General features: G+C 44.2%; 1 protein-coding gene across 1 annotated transcript; it reads right to left on the bottom strand.

The window, feature by feature from the left end:
* Window positions 1–1,013: 1,013 nt before the first annotated feature.
* SERPINB12 (serpin family B member 12) lies at window positions 1,014–11,782 on the bottom strand. The gene is made up of 7 exons (XM_047828364.1): window positions 11,615–11,782; window positions 8,203–8,337; window positions 7,298–7,438; window positions 5,616–5,733; window positions 3,514–3,656; window positions 2,375–2,542; window positions 1,014–1,418 (listed from the first exon to the last, which is right to left on the bottom strand). Exons 1-7 carry the CDS (start codon window positions 11,780–11,782, stop codon window positions 1,014–1,016), a joined length of 1,278 nt encoding a protein of 425 aa, XP_047684320.1.
* Window positions 11,783–12,032: the final 250 nt, after the last annotated feature.

Below are 12,032 nucleotides of genomic sequence, written 5' to 3'. Positions count from 1 at the left end.
GGGCCTTCCTGACAAAGGTTTCCACATGCATCATTCCCAGACCCAGGCCTGCTCTCAGGTTGTAACCAGGCATGAGGTCTCCAGGAGGAAACAGGTCTATTTCCAGGTGGCCAGACTACAGAGATAGGGGGACGGGGAGCCCAGCAGTCAGCAGTAAGGGCAGTGCTCCCCTCCCCCACCTTGCATGCTGAGTATTTAGGGTTAACTACAGAGGAGAATTCTCTGAGGAAGGGGGTGAAGAAGACACAGAGGACAGTGCTTCATGACAATGGCCTAGGAGACTCAATAAGGAAAGCCGGGACTAATTTTTAAATGCACTGAGGTTCTCCTGGGTCAACGTCAGATTCACAAAACAAACACCATCCTCCTGCACAGAATGAGTGCTGGTCAGGGCAGGCTTATGTCTTGAGCTCCCACTTAAATCCACACCAGGCCCCACTTTCTGCCAGATGAGAAGCACCTCACAGGGCATCTTCCAGGCAGTAGAAGAAGATGGACAAGAAAGAGGCAGGGCATCTTGCCCAGCGACCAGCCATGGTTTTAATAGCCATAGAAATAGAGCTGAGCTTCCAAAACACATTCCACTTAAATATTTCTTCTTGCCACGCATGTTAAAGTGGTTTCTGAGTTTGTCATCTCCTAGAAGTGGTCTAATGATTTGGACTTTCAGAATTCCTTCATAATGAGGTAGGGAACTTAAAGTCAGTACCATCCCCATTATGTTGACCTGCCCGTGACAGAGGGTGAATTATATTCTTGAAAGCTTAGCATGGGGAAAGGTTAGGGAGGGAGCAAGGGCCTTTGATACTAATGCACATAGTTAAAAGTCAGCTACAGGGTGAAAGAAGGATCAGGACACACACGAGCCAGTGGCTGGAGGAAGGGAGCATGGAGCTGTGATAGGATTCCATCAGCTTTGGATATTAGCAAGAACACAAATGCACACATTTCGCCAGGGGAAGACTATTCTGCCATTTTCTTCCAGGTCCCAGGCACTAGACAGCATGCTCCTTTCAAGGAGAGCAGACCCTGCCATAGAAGAGAATGGTTTGGGTTTTGTTGTGTCTGATGAAAAAGAGAAAAGGGTGATTGGCATTAAACGTCACCCAGGATGGTATGGACCTTTCCATGCTGGCAGCACCACTGGCGGCTACTGCCTGGGTGCCATTTTCATCCACCTCCAGAAAGGTTTTATGGACAACTTTTGACAGGTACAAATTGGGACTTGGAGAGATGCCAGTAAGATCAGCCTTCCTTTCCTCGAAGATATCCGTGATGCCCATGCCCTGTAGAATAGAATTCAGATCGTAGCTGTCTTCTAGGGTGAACTGTGGGAAGGAGACGACTACTGGTTTTTCTGACATATTTTCCGAGCTGCTCCAGGCCATTATTTTTTCATGGGTGATGTTCCTTTCAAGCTACAAGAGGGAGAAGATAATGTTCAGGGTCAGATTATAAGCCTGAAAAGGATGCCCCAAATACTTCAAGGGCTTGAGTCTATTTCAACAGCCAGTAGCAATCTTCGAGTTTCTTTCCTAAGCCTCAAAATACTCCTGTTTCATTTAAATTCCTCCAAGCAAGTCTCTTTCCTCTTTAGAAGTCACAAGACAGTTTGAGTTCTTTGTCCTCTGGTGTCGAAGGCCCTTGCTCCCTCCCTAACCTTTCCCCACACTAAGCTTTCTGTCCTCTGGTGTCTGGGTGCCGAAGCCCAGCAAAGCTCAGTTGACCACGTTGGGTGCCAAGCCTTGACATTGTGAAGTTCAAACCCCTCTTCTATAAAACGGAAATAATGCCGTTAGGCTCTTGCAAGGACTGAACAAGATAATGTATGTAAAGGAATTAACATAGTGCTGGCACACAATAAATTTTGAATAATGGCTATTATTGCAGTCACTCTCCAGGTATTTCTCTCTCACTTTCTCTCTCCCTCTGTCTCCTTCTCTCCCACATGGAACAATATGTAGCCAGGCTTCCCCACCTCACAAGCAATCTATTCTGGTATCAGTATCTCCTCTCTGTCAAGGCACATGCACCCAAAAACAGAGTTCAGCTAAAGGGTCGTTCCGTGAGCCATAGCAAAATAGTCTGAGCAAGAGACCAGAAGTCAGGTAATTCATAGAAAAGGATTCATAGGTCCGGAGATTGTAGAAGACTATGAGATTGGAGAGGAAAGTCTTAGCCAACCTTTTTGGTATTTGTTCTTTTCTAAACACCAGAGGAAGACCTATCTCCACGAATTCAGATTCTTATATATTCTTTGGTATCTCTGAGAGCCAAGGTGCCATCCTTCCTCAGGACAGTAAATGGTAACTTGGGCCGCTCTCCAAAGATCTACAGTGAAATATTTCATAGACACTTGAAAGTGAAGACTTACCTCTTCCAGGCCCTTCAAGTTATCTTCAGAGAAAGCCGGCAGCAGGACAAACATGCTGAGCGCCCCCTTGGTATACCTTATTTCAAGGATCTGTGCCTTCAGCTCCTCTATGAAGCCAATCCTAAATAGGCCCTTTTGATTCATCATCCTCACGGTCTTCTTTTCATTCTGTAGTGGACAAGATGGCAAGTCACAGGACTGCCAGAGTAGCTCACAGACTCACATGGCCCCATCACCCCTGAAAACAGGGCTCCATTACGATGAGAAGGGTCTTCACCAGAGGCTCTGGGCCACACCAGTGATCCAACCTAAACAGTCTTCTGCCCACTGATCAATCAGCCCTTCCTTTACCAACACTTTTTTCCCCTTGGTTTTAATAGGCTTTTCAGCTGCCAAGCCCACCTGTTGGTAAACTGTCTATCCAGGCATCTACCTACAGTCCAGCCAGTGGAAACAAGCCCCACCAGCTTTCTACCTTCCCTGCCTGCACCACCCAGTCTCTTGGCCTCATCTTGCCCTTTCTGGCCTGCGTGACCCACCCAGTTGGAGCCTTGGTTAAATGATAACCATCTAAATGCTAAGTAACAACACTTGTTCCATAGGCTTCCATCAGACAGAAAGGCACCATCCCAAACACCTTGTGGACATGTGGGGTCATCAGTCTACAGATGAGGATGTACAGTGCCTGCTAACAGGTGACAGGCTGGAGTCTGATCCTTCCCTTTACTCCATTCTACAGTCTGGTAGCTTGGAACGTGGATTTTTGAGACAAATACAGATGTGAATGCTAATGCATGAATTTAGCTAAGTAACTTAACCCTTGCATTCTTCCCCCTCCCCCATTTCTCCTAGAATGAGAAAAATAATAACACCCACTTTCATAATGTCGTTTTTGGGAAACAAATGAAATAGTGAGTGGAAAATGCTCAGCGCAGTGAGTGGAAAATGCTCATCTTGGCACCAAGATGTTCAACAACTTCAGGTACTGATTTTTGCTAATAACAAAATATTCTTATTATATTGTATGCTGCAATCCACAGACCTGAAGTTTTCAAGTTGAGAGTACATACTGAAATCATAATTTCTTAGTGGCAATTATGAGCAGAATATATAGAAAACTGTGTGTTCTAATATCATACCTCATTTAGAGAGAAAGGTGCATCCACTGTGTTTTCACAGTCAAAATATTTTTCCCATTTGGCCTTGAAGTAAACAGCATTCACCAGAACCAGCACAGTTGCGCTGTTAATAGTATCCTTGCTGAAGAGTTCCTTGATTTTACCTTAGAAAAAAAAAGGTTCCAGAGAATATCCAGCATATGAATTGTGTCAGAGGGATTCACATAGACAGATTATTCTTAATGCCACTTAACATCCTCAAGGATAGAGCATGTCTGATTCAAGAACGAACCCAAGAAAACTACACCATTCATCGTCCCAGAGGGGGCAGAGGTGAGGGTGGGAGTTATAGGGAAGGAACTGTCACTCAACCCAAGGAGGGACCCATTCTAAAGCACTGAGTCTGCTTCGATTCACTGAATCATTGTGGTTGGAACTTGCCATCAGCTATCCTATGCCATGATTTACTTTTCAAAGTAGACCCTGCCACCTGATTATATTATAACCTCCTGGAGAAACAGAACTATTGTGGAAACTTCCTGTCTTAAGCACTCATCACAGCAGAGTGTATATGTTTAAATATAAACAAAAATGCATGTAAATGTGCTAGACCAGGACATAAAACCTATTTGATAGGGACTTTTGAGTGTGCTGTTTCATTCCATCCCACGTCAACCACGAGAAGTGGGTATTGTTATCCCTTCTTATAGAGGAATAAACCACAGCCAGCAAGAGGTGAGGCTACACAGCCAAAAATCAGCAAGGTCAGCTGAGATCAGTCCTGGGGCCTTCTGGCTCTAGGCTCCTTCCACAGTAGCACAGCCCTGAGGCAGACTGTAACATCCCAGGCTGTCAAGCAATCATTCATTTTCAGTGCCCATCCCTTTCCACCTCCCAAGTACCAAACCATCAGTTATTTGAATGCATGCTGAGTCCTTAAAGATGAGTAGAGCTTTTTACTGCAAGACTTCCACTTAAACCCCGTAATAATATTACGTTGACATCACCTACACTTACAATATTCCAGAAGAGTTGGCTAACCAGGAAAAAGTAGATAGTCATGCCTTAATATGAACTTTTTTAGTGAACACACTTTCCTCTTGGGAACTGAGTGGAACCTTGAAGGAATGGGAATTTTTGTGGCATGTGGACCAAGTGAGGGGAAATAATTTTGGAGTTTGGGTTCTTCTCCCAAGAAAAGGCTGGACAGGGGATTTTCACATTAAAAAATTATTCTGGGGGCACCTGGGTGGCTCAGTCAGTTAAGCATCTGGCTCTTGATTTTGGCTCAGGTCATGATCTCACGGTTGGTTGGGTTTGGGCTTAGTGCTGACAGTGCAAAGTCTGCTTGGGATTCTCTGTCTCTCTCTGTCTCTCTCTGTCTCTCTCTCTCTCTCTCTCTCTCTTTCAAAATAAATAAACTTTAAAAACTTATTCCAGGGGCTCCTTATTCCAGGGGCTTATTCCAGGGTGGCTCAGTCGGTTAAGTGTTAGTCTTCAGCTCAGGTCATGATCTCATGGTTTGTGAGTTCCAGCCCCACCTTGGGCTCTGTGCTGACAGCTCAGAGCCTGGAGCCTGCTTCTGATTCTGTGTCTCCCTCTCTCTCTGCCCTTCCCTCTCTCTCACTCTGTCTCTCTCTCTCTCAAAAATAAACATTTAAAAAAAATTTTTTTAAACTTACTCCATTTTACATTGAATCCATAGTTTCACTATTCATCACTAGCTCTAAACCCCCTTCACCCAGAAAACACCTATGTACTTAGTGAAGCATTGATAAAAATTGAGATTTTATCATTTCCATTTCCCTCTGAATAACTAGATTCTCTTCACAATCTTTCTACTAAACTTTTTTTTTAATGGAAACAGTTAACATCCTGCTGGCATGTGCTTGCCTGAAAAGATTTTACCTTTTATGATGGAGAAAAGAAGCATCAGTAAGTAACATAGCATCTAAGCATTTGACTCTTTGCACCTGCAAAACAGGCTTTGTTTGTGAGCATGGCCCATGGCCCATGTTTGTGAGCATCTGGCCTTGACAGACTAGCCATCTGAGAAACCAGGCTGACTTTTCTCCTTTTAAATGGAAAGGAATACCAGCCATAATGTGTTAGGTCTTTCTTACCTTGGCACTGAGATTCAACCCAAAAGTTAATCTGTTGTCTGGACTTTTCGGTGTCTTTCCGGAAATCAACACTTTCAATGGTTGTGTGGTAAAATTGAATCACGCCATCTAAGTATTCCTGTTAAATTGAAATAAAGGGAAATAGTGCAATGAAGTCAGATAACTGTGCTAACAGTTAGGAGTGAAGCAGTCAGGAGAAGCCTAATGAGAGAGATGTGCCCAGTCATTTAAACAGGATGTGTGTCGTCTCTAGTTATCCCCACTCTTAATTAGCCAGTGGCATTTCACTCATTGTGGTGACAATTTAGGATACAGAGTGCTTGTTCATGAAGCAGTCCACAGTTACAAGGGCACAAGCCTTTCCTACCAGATACCCTTTACCTTGGACATCCCATTTGTGGAGATGTTGCGACATGAATATCAAGTAACTTGAGAGACTTAGCTATATAACATTCCTCTATTTTTAAGAATTAAAACCTTATTTACTAGTTAGAGTTTCTGGGATGATAAAAGCATTTTGGAAATCAGGTGATGCTTACACAACATTGTAAATGTAATCAAGTTTACTGGATTGTATACTTAAAACTGGTTAAGGAACGCCTGAATGGCTCAGTCGGTTAAACATCTGATTCTTGATTTTGGCTCAGGTCATGATCTCATGGTTGGTGAATTTGAACCCCGCATGGGGCTCTGTGCTGACAGTGCAGAGCATGCTTGAGATTCTCTCTCTCTCTCTCTCTCTCTCTCTCTCTGCCTCTTCCTGCTCTCTCTCTCTCTCTCTCTCTCAAAATAAATATTTTTTAAGAATGGTTAAAATAGCAATTTTTATATTATATTTTACCACAATTTTTTAAAAGTTATAAGGTAATATACCAAAACCACTGGTGTGTACATTTTTAATATGTGGATTATATGATATGTGAATTTATACCTCAATACAGCTAGTTTAAAAGAAAAATCAGTATATAAAATCTCATTTCCATTGTAAGAAAACATACTTATTTTGGCTAAAGTGTGCTCAGCCTGCCCCCTTACGAGGCCAGCCTAGCCAACTGTACCACACATTTGCCTGTGGTCACACCCCTCAAGTTTATTGCTAAGTCTGTGGCTCCTTCCAGTGGTGACAGAGGAAATTGAAGCCAGGGCTCAGAGGCGTGTTGCTCTACATACACACTGCTTAGCCAGGGAGACAAGCCAAGCACCTTTTTGGCTCCAAATGCAGTCTCCTTCGGCTACACCATTTTGCTGATAGGTGCATACAATTATATCGAGGGGTGTCCTGATCGTGGTATGAAAGGTGATTTTAGAGAAGTGTTGGTGGGGGTTGGGGAGGGGCCGGAAGAGGACCTACCAAGTGTATCTACTAGGCATCTTCACGGGGAAAGACAGTCACAAGAAGGAAGGCCATTACCAAAAAGCTCCAAAAGCTATTAGTTACATGACCCTCTTTCCGCCCACCAGCACTGGCCTCATAAACTGCTCAAGTTGAAAACTGGGAGGAGGGCAATGGAAGGTGTGGGAGAGAAAGAGGTGGGCCCCAGACAGCCCACCAGTCCATGGCGCATCCTCCTGACAGAGAGGACTGTGTTCCAGATGGCAGATGAGTAATCCAGCTACTCACTGATTTTTTTTTAATTAGTATGCTATATGATAGTTTTAATCACCAGCCATACCGAACTCACCGGACAGATGGGGAATTCCTGCTCTCCGTAAAGCCTGTTGGCAATGCTTAGGGTGTAATCAACTCTGATCCTGTCTAACTTGGAGAGAAGCTGCCCGAAGTAGCAACTGAGCAGTCCACTCTCGTCATTGGAAGACTCAGCCTAACAAAAGAAGAAAAAAATGTGGTTTCGTCAGGGGGATGAAATGCCACTAAGGCACGCCGTCATTTCACTTTGTTACCATGTGGGGGAGCAATCTGAGAGGAAGAGAAGCCAGGAAGTGGTCCCAAGAGATGATCATGGCTCCCACTTGGTATCAAGGTCATCCAGGAACAATACATCTGGGGACTCAGCAGTGCACACTACACTTGAGATCAGTGCACATTACTTTTCTTTATATTCAAAAAGATACAAGAAAGAGACCATCTTCTCTCCACCCTCTTCTTAAACTTTCTAAGGTATGAGGATGGATAACCTGGAGAATATCTTTCCCACTCCTGCTGTGAGACAACCAGTAAAAGCTTTGCGTGTCAGGAGATTTCAGCATGAAACACAAGAGGCAAAAGTGGAGAAAGAGGGTAAGACTCCCACAGCGGATCCACGCCCCTTACCACCCTTCATCTTCAACCATGCTCCATCCTGGGGACCTGTGGCCTGTACAACTAGGTGCGTAATGGGGTTCTGATCTAATTGTCTTTCTCATGAGCAGAAGATACCAGATCCTACTCTTGAGAAAACTGGCTGATAGCCAACAACATCTGAGATACATAATCAGAAAGGAACTGGAGGTCATATGGGGTTATTGCTATTGTTGCTGACGATGATGGCCACAACGTAATGTTTGGGAATAAGAAACCATTGCCAAATATAGCACAGCCAGAATGAGTGGTTCAGAAGAAGAGGGGAAGGGGTCTGTGGTGGCTCACCTGCAAAGTCAGAGACCCCCTTGTTTCCTTCTGCCCCTCCAGAGAGCCATCAGCAAGTTCTTCTGGGTTTTTCCTTTTCAGACAGGGATCAGGTTCCTTTGTTTCACTCTGGGAAAACTCATTGAAGTGTAGCACCTGCATGATGGCGATTACGGGGTCTTTCAGACAGTACGAACAGCAGGAAGTCTGAATAGCTTCAGCAACATTTTTACAGTGTCACAGGGACGATGATTACGTAGTCAAACAACAATAGTTTAAAGAATAGTGGATGTTTTACTTGGCTGTGGAATGGAAGGAAAGGAAACTGCATGCTATCTCCTGGGTCTGCATTTAAGAGTGAAAGTAGGGGGCGCCTGGGTGGCGCAGTCGGTTGAGCGTCCGACTTCAGCCAGGTCACGATCTCGCGGTCCGTGAGTTCGAGCCCCGCGTCGGGATCTGGGCTGATGGCTCAGAGCCTGGAGCCTGTTTCCGATTCTGTGTCTCCCTCTCTCTCTGCCCCTCCCCCGTTCATGCTCTGTCTCTCTCTGTCCCCAAAATAAATAAAGGTTGAAAAAAAAAATTTTTTTTAAAAAAGAGTGAAAGTAACCAGGGGCACCCAGGTGGCTCAGTCGGTTAAGCATCCAACTCTCGATTTTGGCTCAGGTCATGATCTCACAGTTCATGAGTTTGAGCCCCATGTCAGGCTCTGGGCTGAGAGCACAGAGCCCTCTTGGGAGTCTCTCTCTGCCCTCCCACCCCCTCCCCACCAATCGTGCTCTCTGTCTCTCTGTCTCTCTGTCAAAATAAACAAAAATTTCAAAAAAAAAAAAAAAAAAAAAGAGGGGTGCCTGGGTGATTCAGCTGGTTAAGTGTCCAACTCTTGATTTCAGCTCAGGTCATGATCTCAAGGTTCATGGGTTTGAGCCCTACATCGGGCTCTGCTCTGGCAGTGTGGAGCCTGCTTGGAATTCTCTCCCTCTCTCCTTCTCTCTCTGCCCCTCCCCTGATCTCTCGCTCAAAATAAATAAATAAATAAACTTTTAAAAGATTTAAAAAAAATTTTTTAAAAGAATGAATGTAACCAAACTAAACAAATTTGGAGGTATCCATGAAACCACACGTGGCTATTGAGCCAGTCAGACTGTTAGTGTAAAATACACATTGGATTTTTGAAGACTTAGCATGAAAAAAAAAAAAGTAAAAGATCTCATTTAAAGTTTTAATTCATTACATGTTGATAAGATATTTTAGGGGCGCCTGGGTGGCGCAGTCGGTTAAGCGTCCGACTTCAGCCAGGTCACGATCTCGCAGTCCGGGAGTTCGAGCCCCGCGTCAGGCTCTGGGCTGATGGCTCAGAGCCTGGAGCCTGTTTCCGATTCTGTGTCTCCCTCTCTCTCTGCCCCTCCCACATTCATGCTCTGTCTCTCTCTGTCCCCAAAATAAATAAAAAAAACGTTGAAAAAAAAAAAAAACTTACCTCTTTCCTTAAAAAAAAAAAAAAAAAAAAAAAAAAAAATATTTTGGATGCATCGGGTTAAATAAAATCAAATACATTATTAAAATTAGTTGCACCTATTTCTTTTTACTTTCTTAGTATGGCTATTAAAACTTTTTAAATTATATATGGGATTTGAATTATATTTTTGTTAGCACTGATCTAGACCTTCCAACCAATCAAGCAAGTGAGGACAGCAAAAGACAAGTTACCCAGAGCAGGGCAGAAAGGCAGGAGACAAATGCATGCCTTGCCCTCCCCAGGACACTTTTGCTGAGCAGGGTGAAACCCAAGGGCCTGGAGAAAGAACATCTGAAACTGAACGTGGAGGGTGCCAACCACACTCTAAAGCTAAGTTTTGCTGATGGCATAATATTCCAAATCAAAGTAAACGCATAAAGCAGGATGAGCTCAGACACATTCTACCTTAATCCAAGAATTCAGCTTCTCCGTATGGGCCTGGGTTCCCATATAACCTCTGTGTTGGATGCTAGATCCAGGGAAGTTATAAGACCCACCTCAGGAGCGTATAGTTTATCTGGGCAGTTGTTCTTGTCACTTTCATTCATTCACTCTACAAATTTATATTGGATGGCTACTATAAGCCAAGTACTGTTCTAGGATAAAGATCTTCACCATCTGGGAGATCATATTCTAGAGGGGGAAGCATATGAAAAGTAATACACATAGTAATGATTACTGTATGCAGTATGTTAGAAGATGAGAAGTGCCAAGTAGGGGGAAAGTAGCTAAGGTAAGAGGGAATTTTACAGGGTTGGGGGCCAGTCTGCAGCATTAGACTGCTGGTCTAGTCAAGCAAGGTAGGCCTGGTTGAGAAGGTAAACTCTGATCAAAGACTTGAAGGAGAAAGCAAATTATAGATCAGTTATCTGGGGTGGGGGAGTGGGGGGAGGAGAGCCAGCAGGCAAAGGGAATGGAGCAAAAGCCCTAAGACATGAATAGGCACGGCTTACCCAAGGACTCTGAATGACAGTGTGGCTGGAGGAGTGGGGAGGGACAGGATGAGAGAGGAGTCACCTGGTTGTCTGGATTCAGGTACCAGACCTTCATGGGCCACTGTAAGGACTCCGGCCTCTATCATTAGTGAAATCAGAAGTCCGGGTTTTGAGCACATGAGAAACAAGATCTGATTGAGGTTTTCAAAGGATCCTTCTGGCAGCTGGGTTGAGAACAGACCATTGGCAGAAACAAGGAAGCCCATGAGGAAGTTGTATCCATAAGGGATGGTGGTGGTCAGCCCTCAGGGAGACAGTGGGGAGTGCCTGCGTTCTGGTTGTGTATAGAGAGGAAAGCCTGTTGGAATTCGATGACAAGTGAGAGAGAAAGAGAGGAGTCAAGGAGGATGCCATGATCTTTAGCCACCAGATATGTTACTGGGGCTTACTAAATATTTATTTATGGAAAGAAAGAAAACGCGTACATAACATTAAAAAATATTGCTAGCAGTGGGGCACTTGGTCTCCGGTTACGATCTCATCATTTGTGAGTTCGAGCCCCACATTGGGCTCTACACTGATGGCACAGAGCGTGCTTGGGATTCTGTCTCTCCCTCTCTCTCTATCCCTTCCGGGTTTGTGGTGTCTCTCTCTCTCTCTCTTCCTCTAAATTAAAAAAATATATATATTGCTAGCAGTATCGGTATGGATAACTATGGAGAGAAAGTGGGACAGACATGCAGACAGACAGAAACGGAGAAGATGAATAAGAACGGCTATCAGACTGTGGAGGCTGGAGAAGTGTCATACCGGAGGCAGAGGTTTAATTGAGCCTTGAAGAGAATGCAAGGCAGGGTGTAAATGAAAGCTCTGAGGCAGACCAGGCTCCCCACTCAAGCCCCAGGCTCGGGAACAGCTTGGCTTGCCAAGGAGGAACTAGGGTATGACCCTGGGAGTGGACCTAGAGATACGGGATCCTCACCTGGTCTATCTGCTGTGCGCTGTCACTTCTGGCTCCCAAACGGACCATGCCAAGGGCAGCTGAGAGGCTCAGAGGACAGAAGAAGAAGTTTTTATGGTGATCATCTTTGCTTATCTCCTGGAAAAGATCAAAGCCAAATTTGGTGTTTGCTGCAACCAGAGAATCCATCCTGAAATTGACGATAGTCTAAAACCAAAGACAAAACAAAACAGAGAAAGAGAACATGATGATTAGAGGAAAACAAATAAACAGTTCTCATTTTAAATACACGTGATACAGTAATATACAATGATTCAATATGTTATTAAAAGCCAGAAAACTAAGGTCACCATCATCCTGGTACATAGATATTGATGTCCATACTGCTATTGATACAGAAAGAAGTCTGTTTTCATTTAGGGGTGCGAATTAGTTTCCT

The sequence above is a fragment of the Prionailurus viverrinus genome, chromosome D3 (genome assembly GCF_022837055.1).
Source record: "Prionailurus viverrinus isolate Anna chromosome D3, UM_Priviv_1.0, whole genome shotgun sequence".
Taxonomy (NCBI): domain Eukaryota; kingdom Metazoa; phylum Chordata; class Mammalia; order Carnivora; family Felidae; genus Prionailurus; species Prionailurus viverrinus.
This window is presented reverse-complemented; position numbering and strand designations above follow the sequence as displayed.

What these genes read in the sequence shown, in the direction of transcription:
- SERPINB12 (XM_047828364.1), bottom strand. Translation starts at nt 11,782, where the DNA reads ATGGATTCTCTGGTTGCAGCAAACACCAAATTTGGCTTTGATCTTTTC. An exon ending in AGGAATTCCCCATCTGTCCG is followed by an intron (nt 5,734 to 7,297) that starts GTGAGTTCGGTA and finishes TCAATTTAACAG; the next exon opens with GAATACTTAGATGGCGTGAT. An exon ending in CACCTTTCTCTCTAAATGAG is followed by an intron (nt 2,543 to 3,513) that starts GTATGATATTAG and finishes TGTCCACTACAG; the next exon opens with AATGAAAAGAAGACCGTGAG.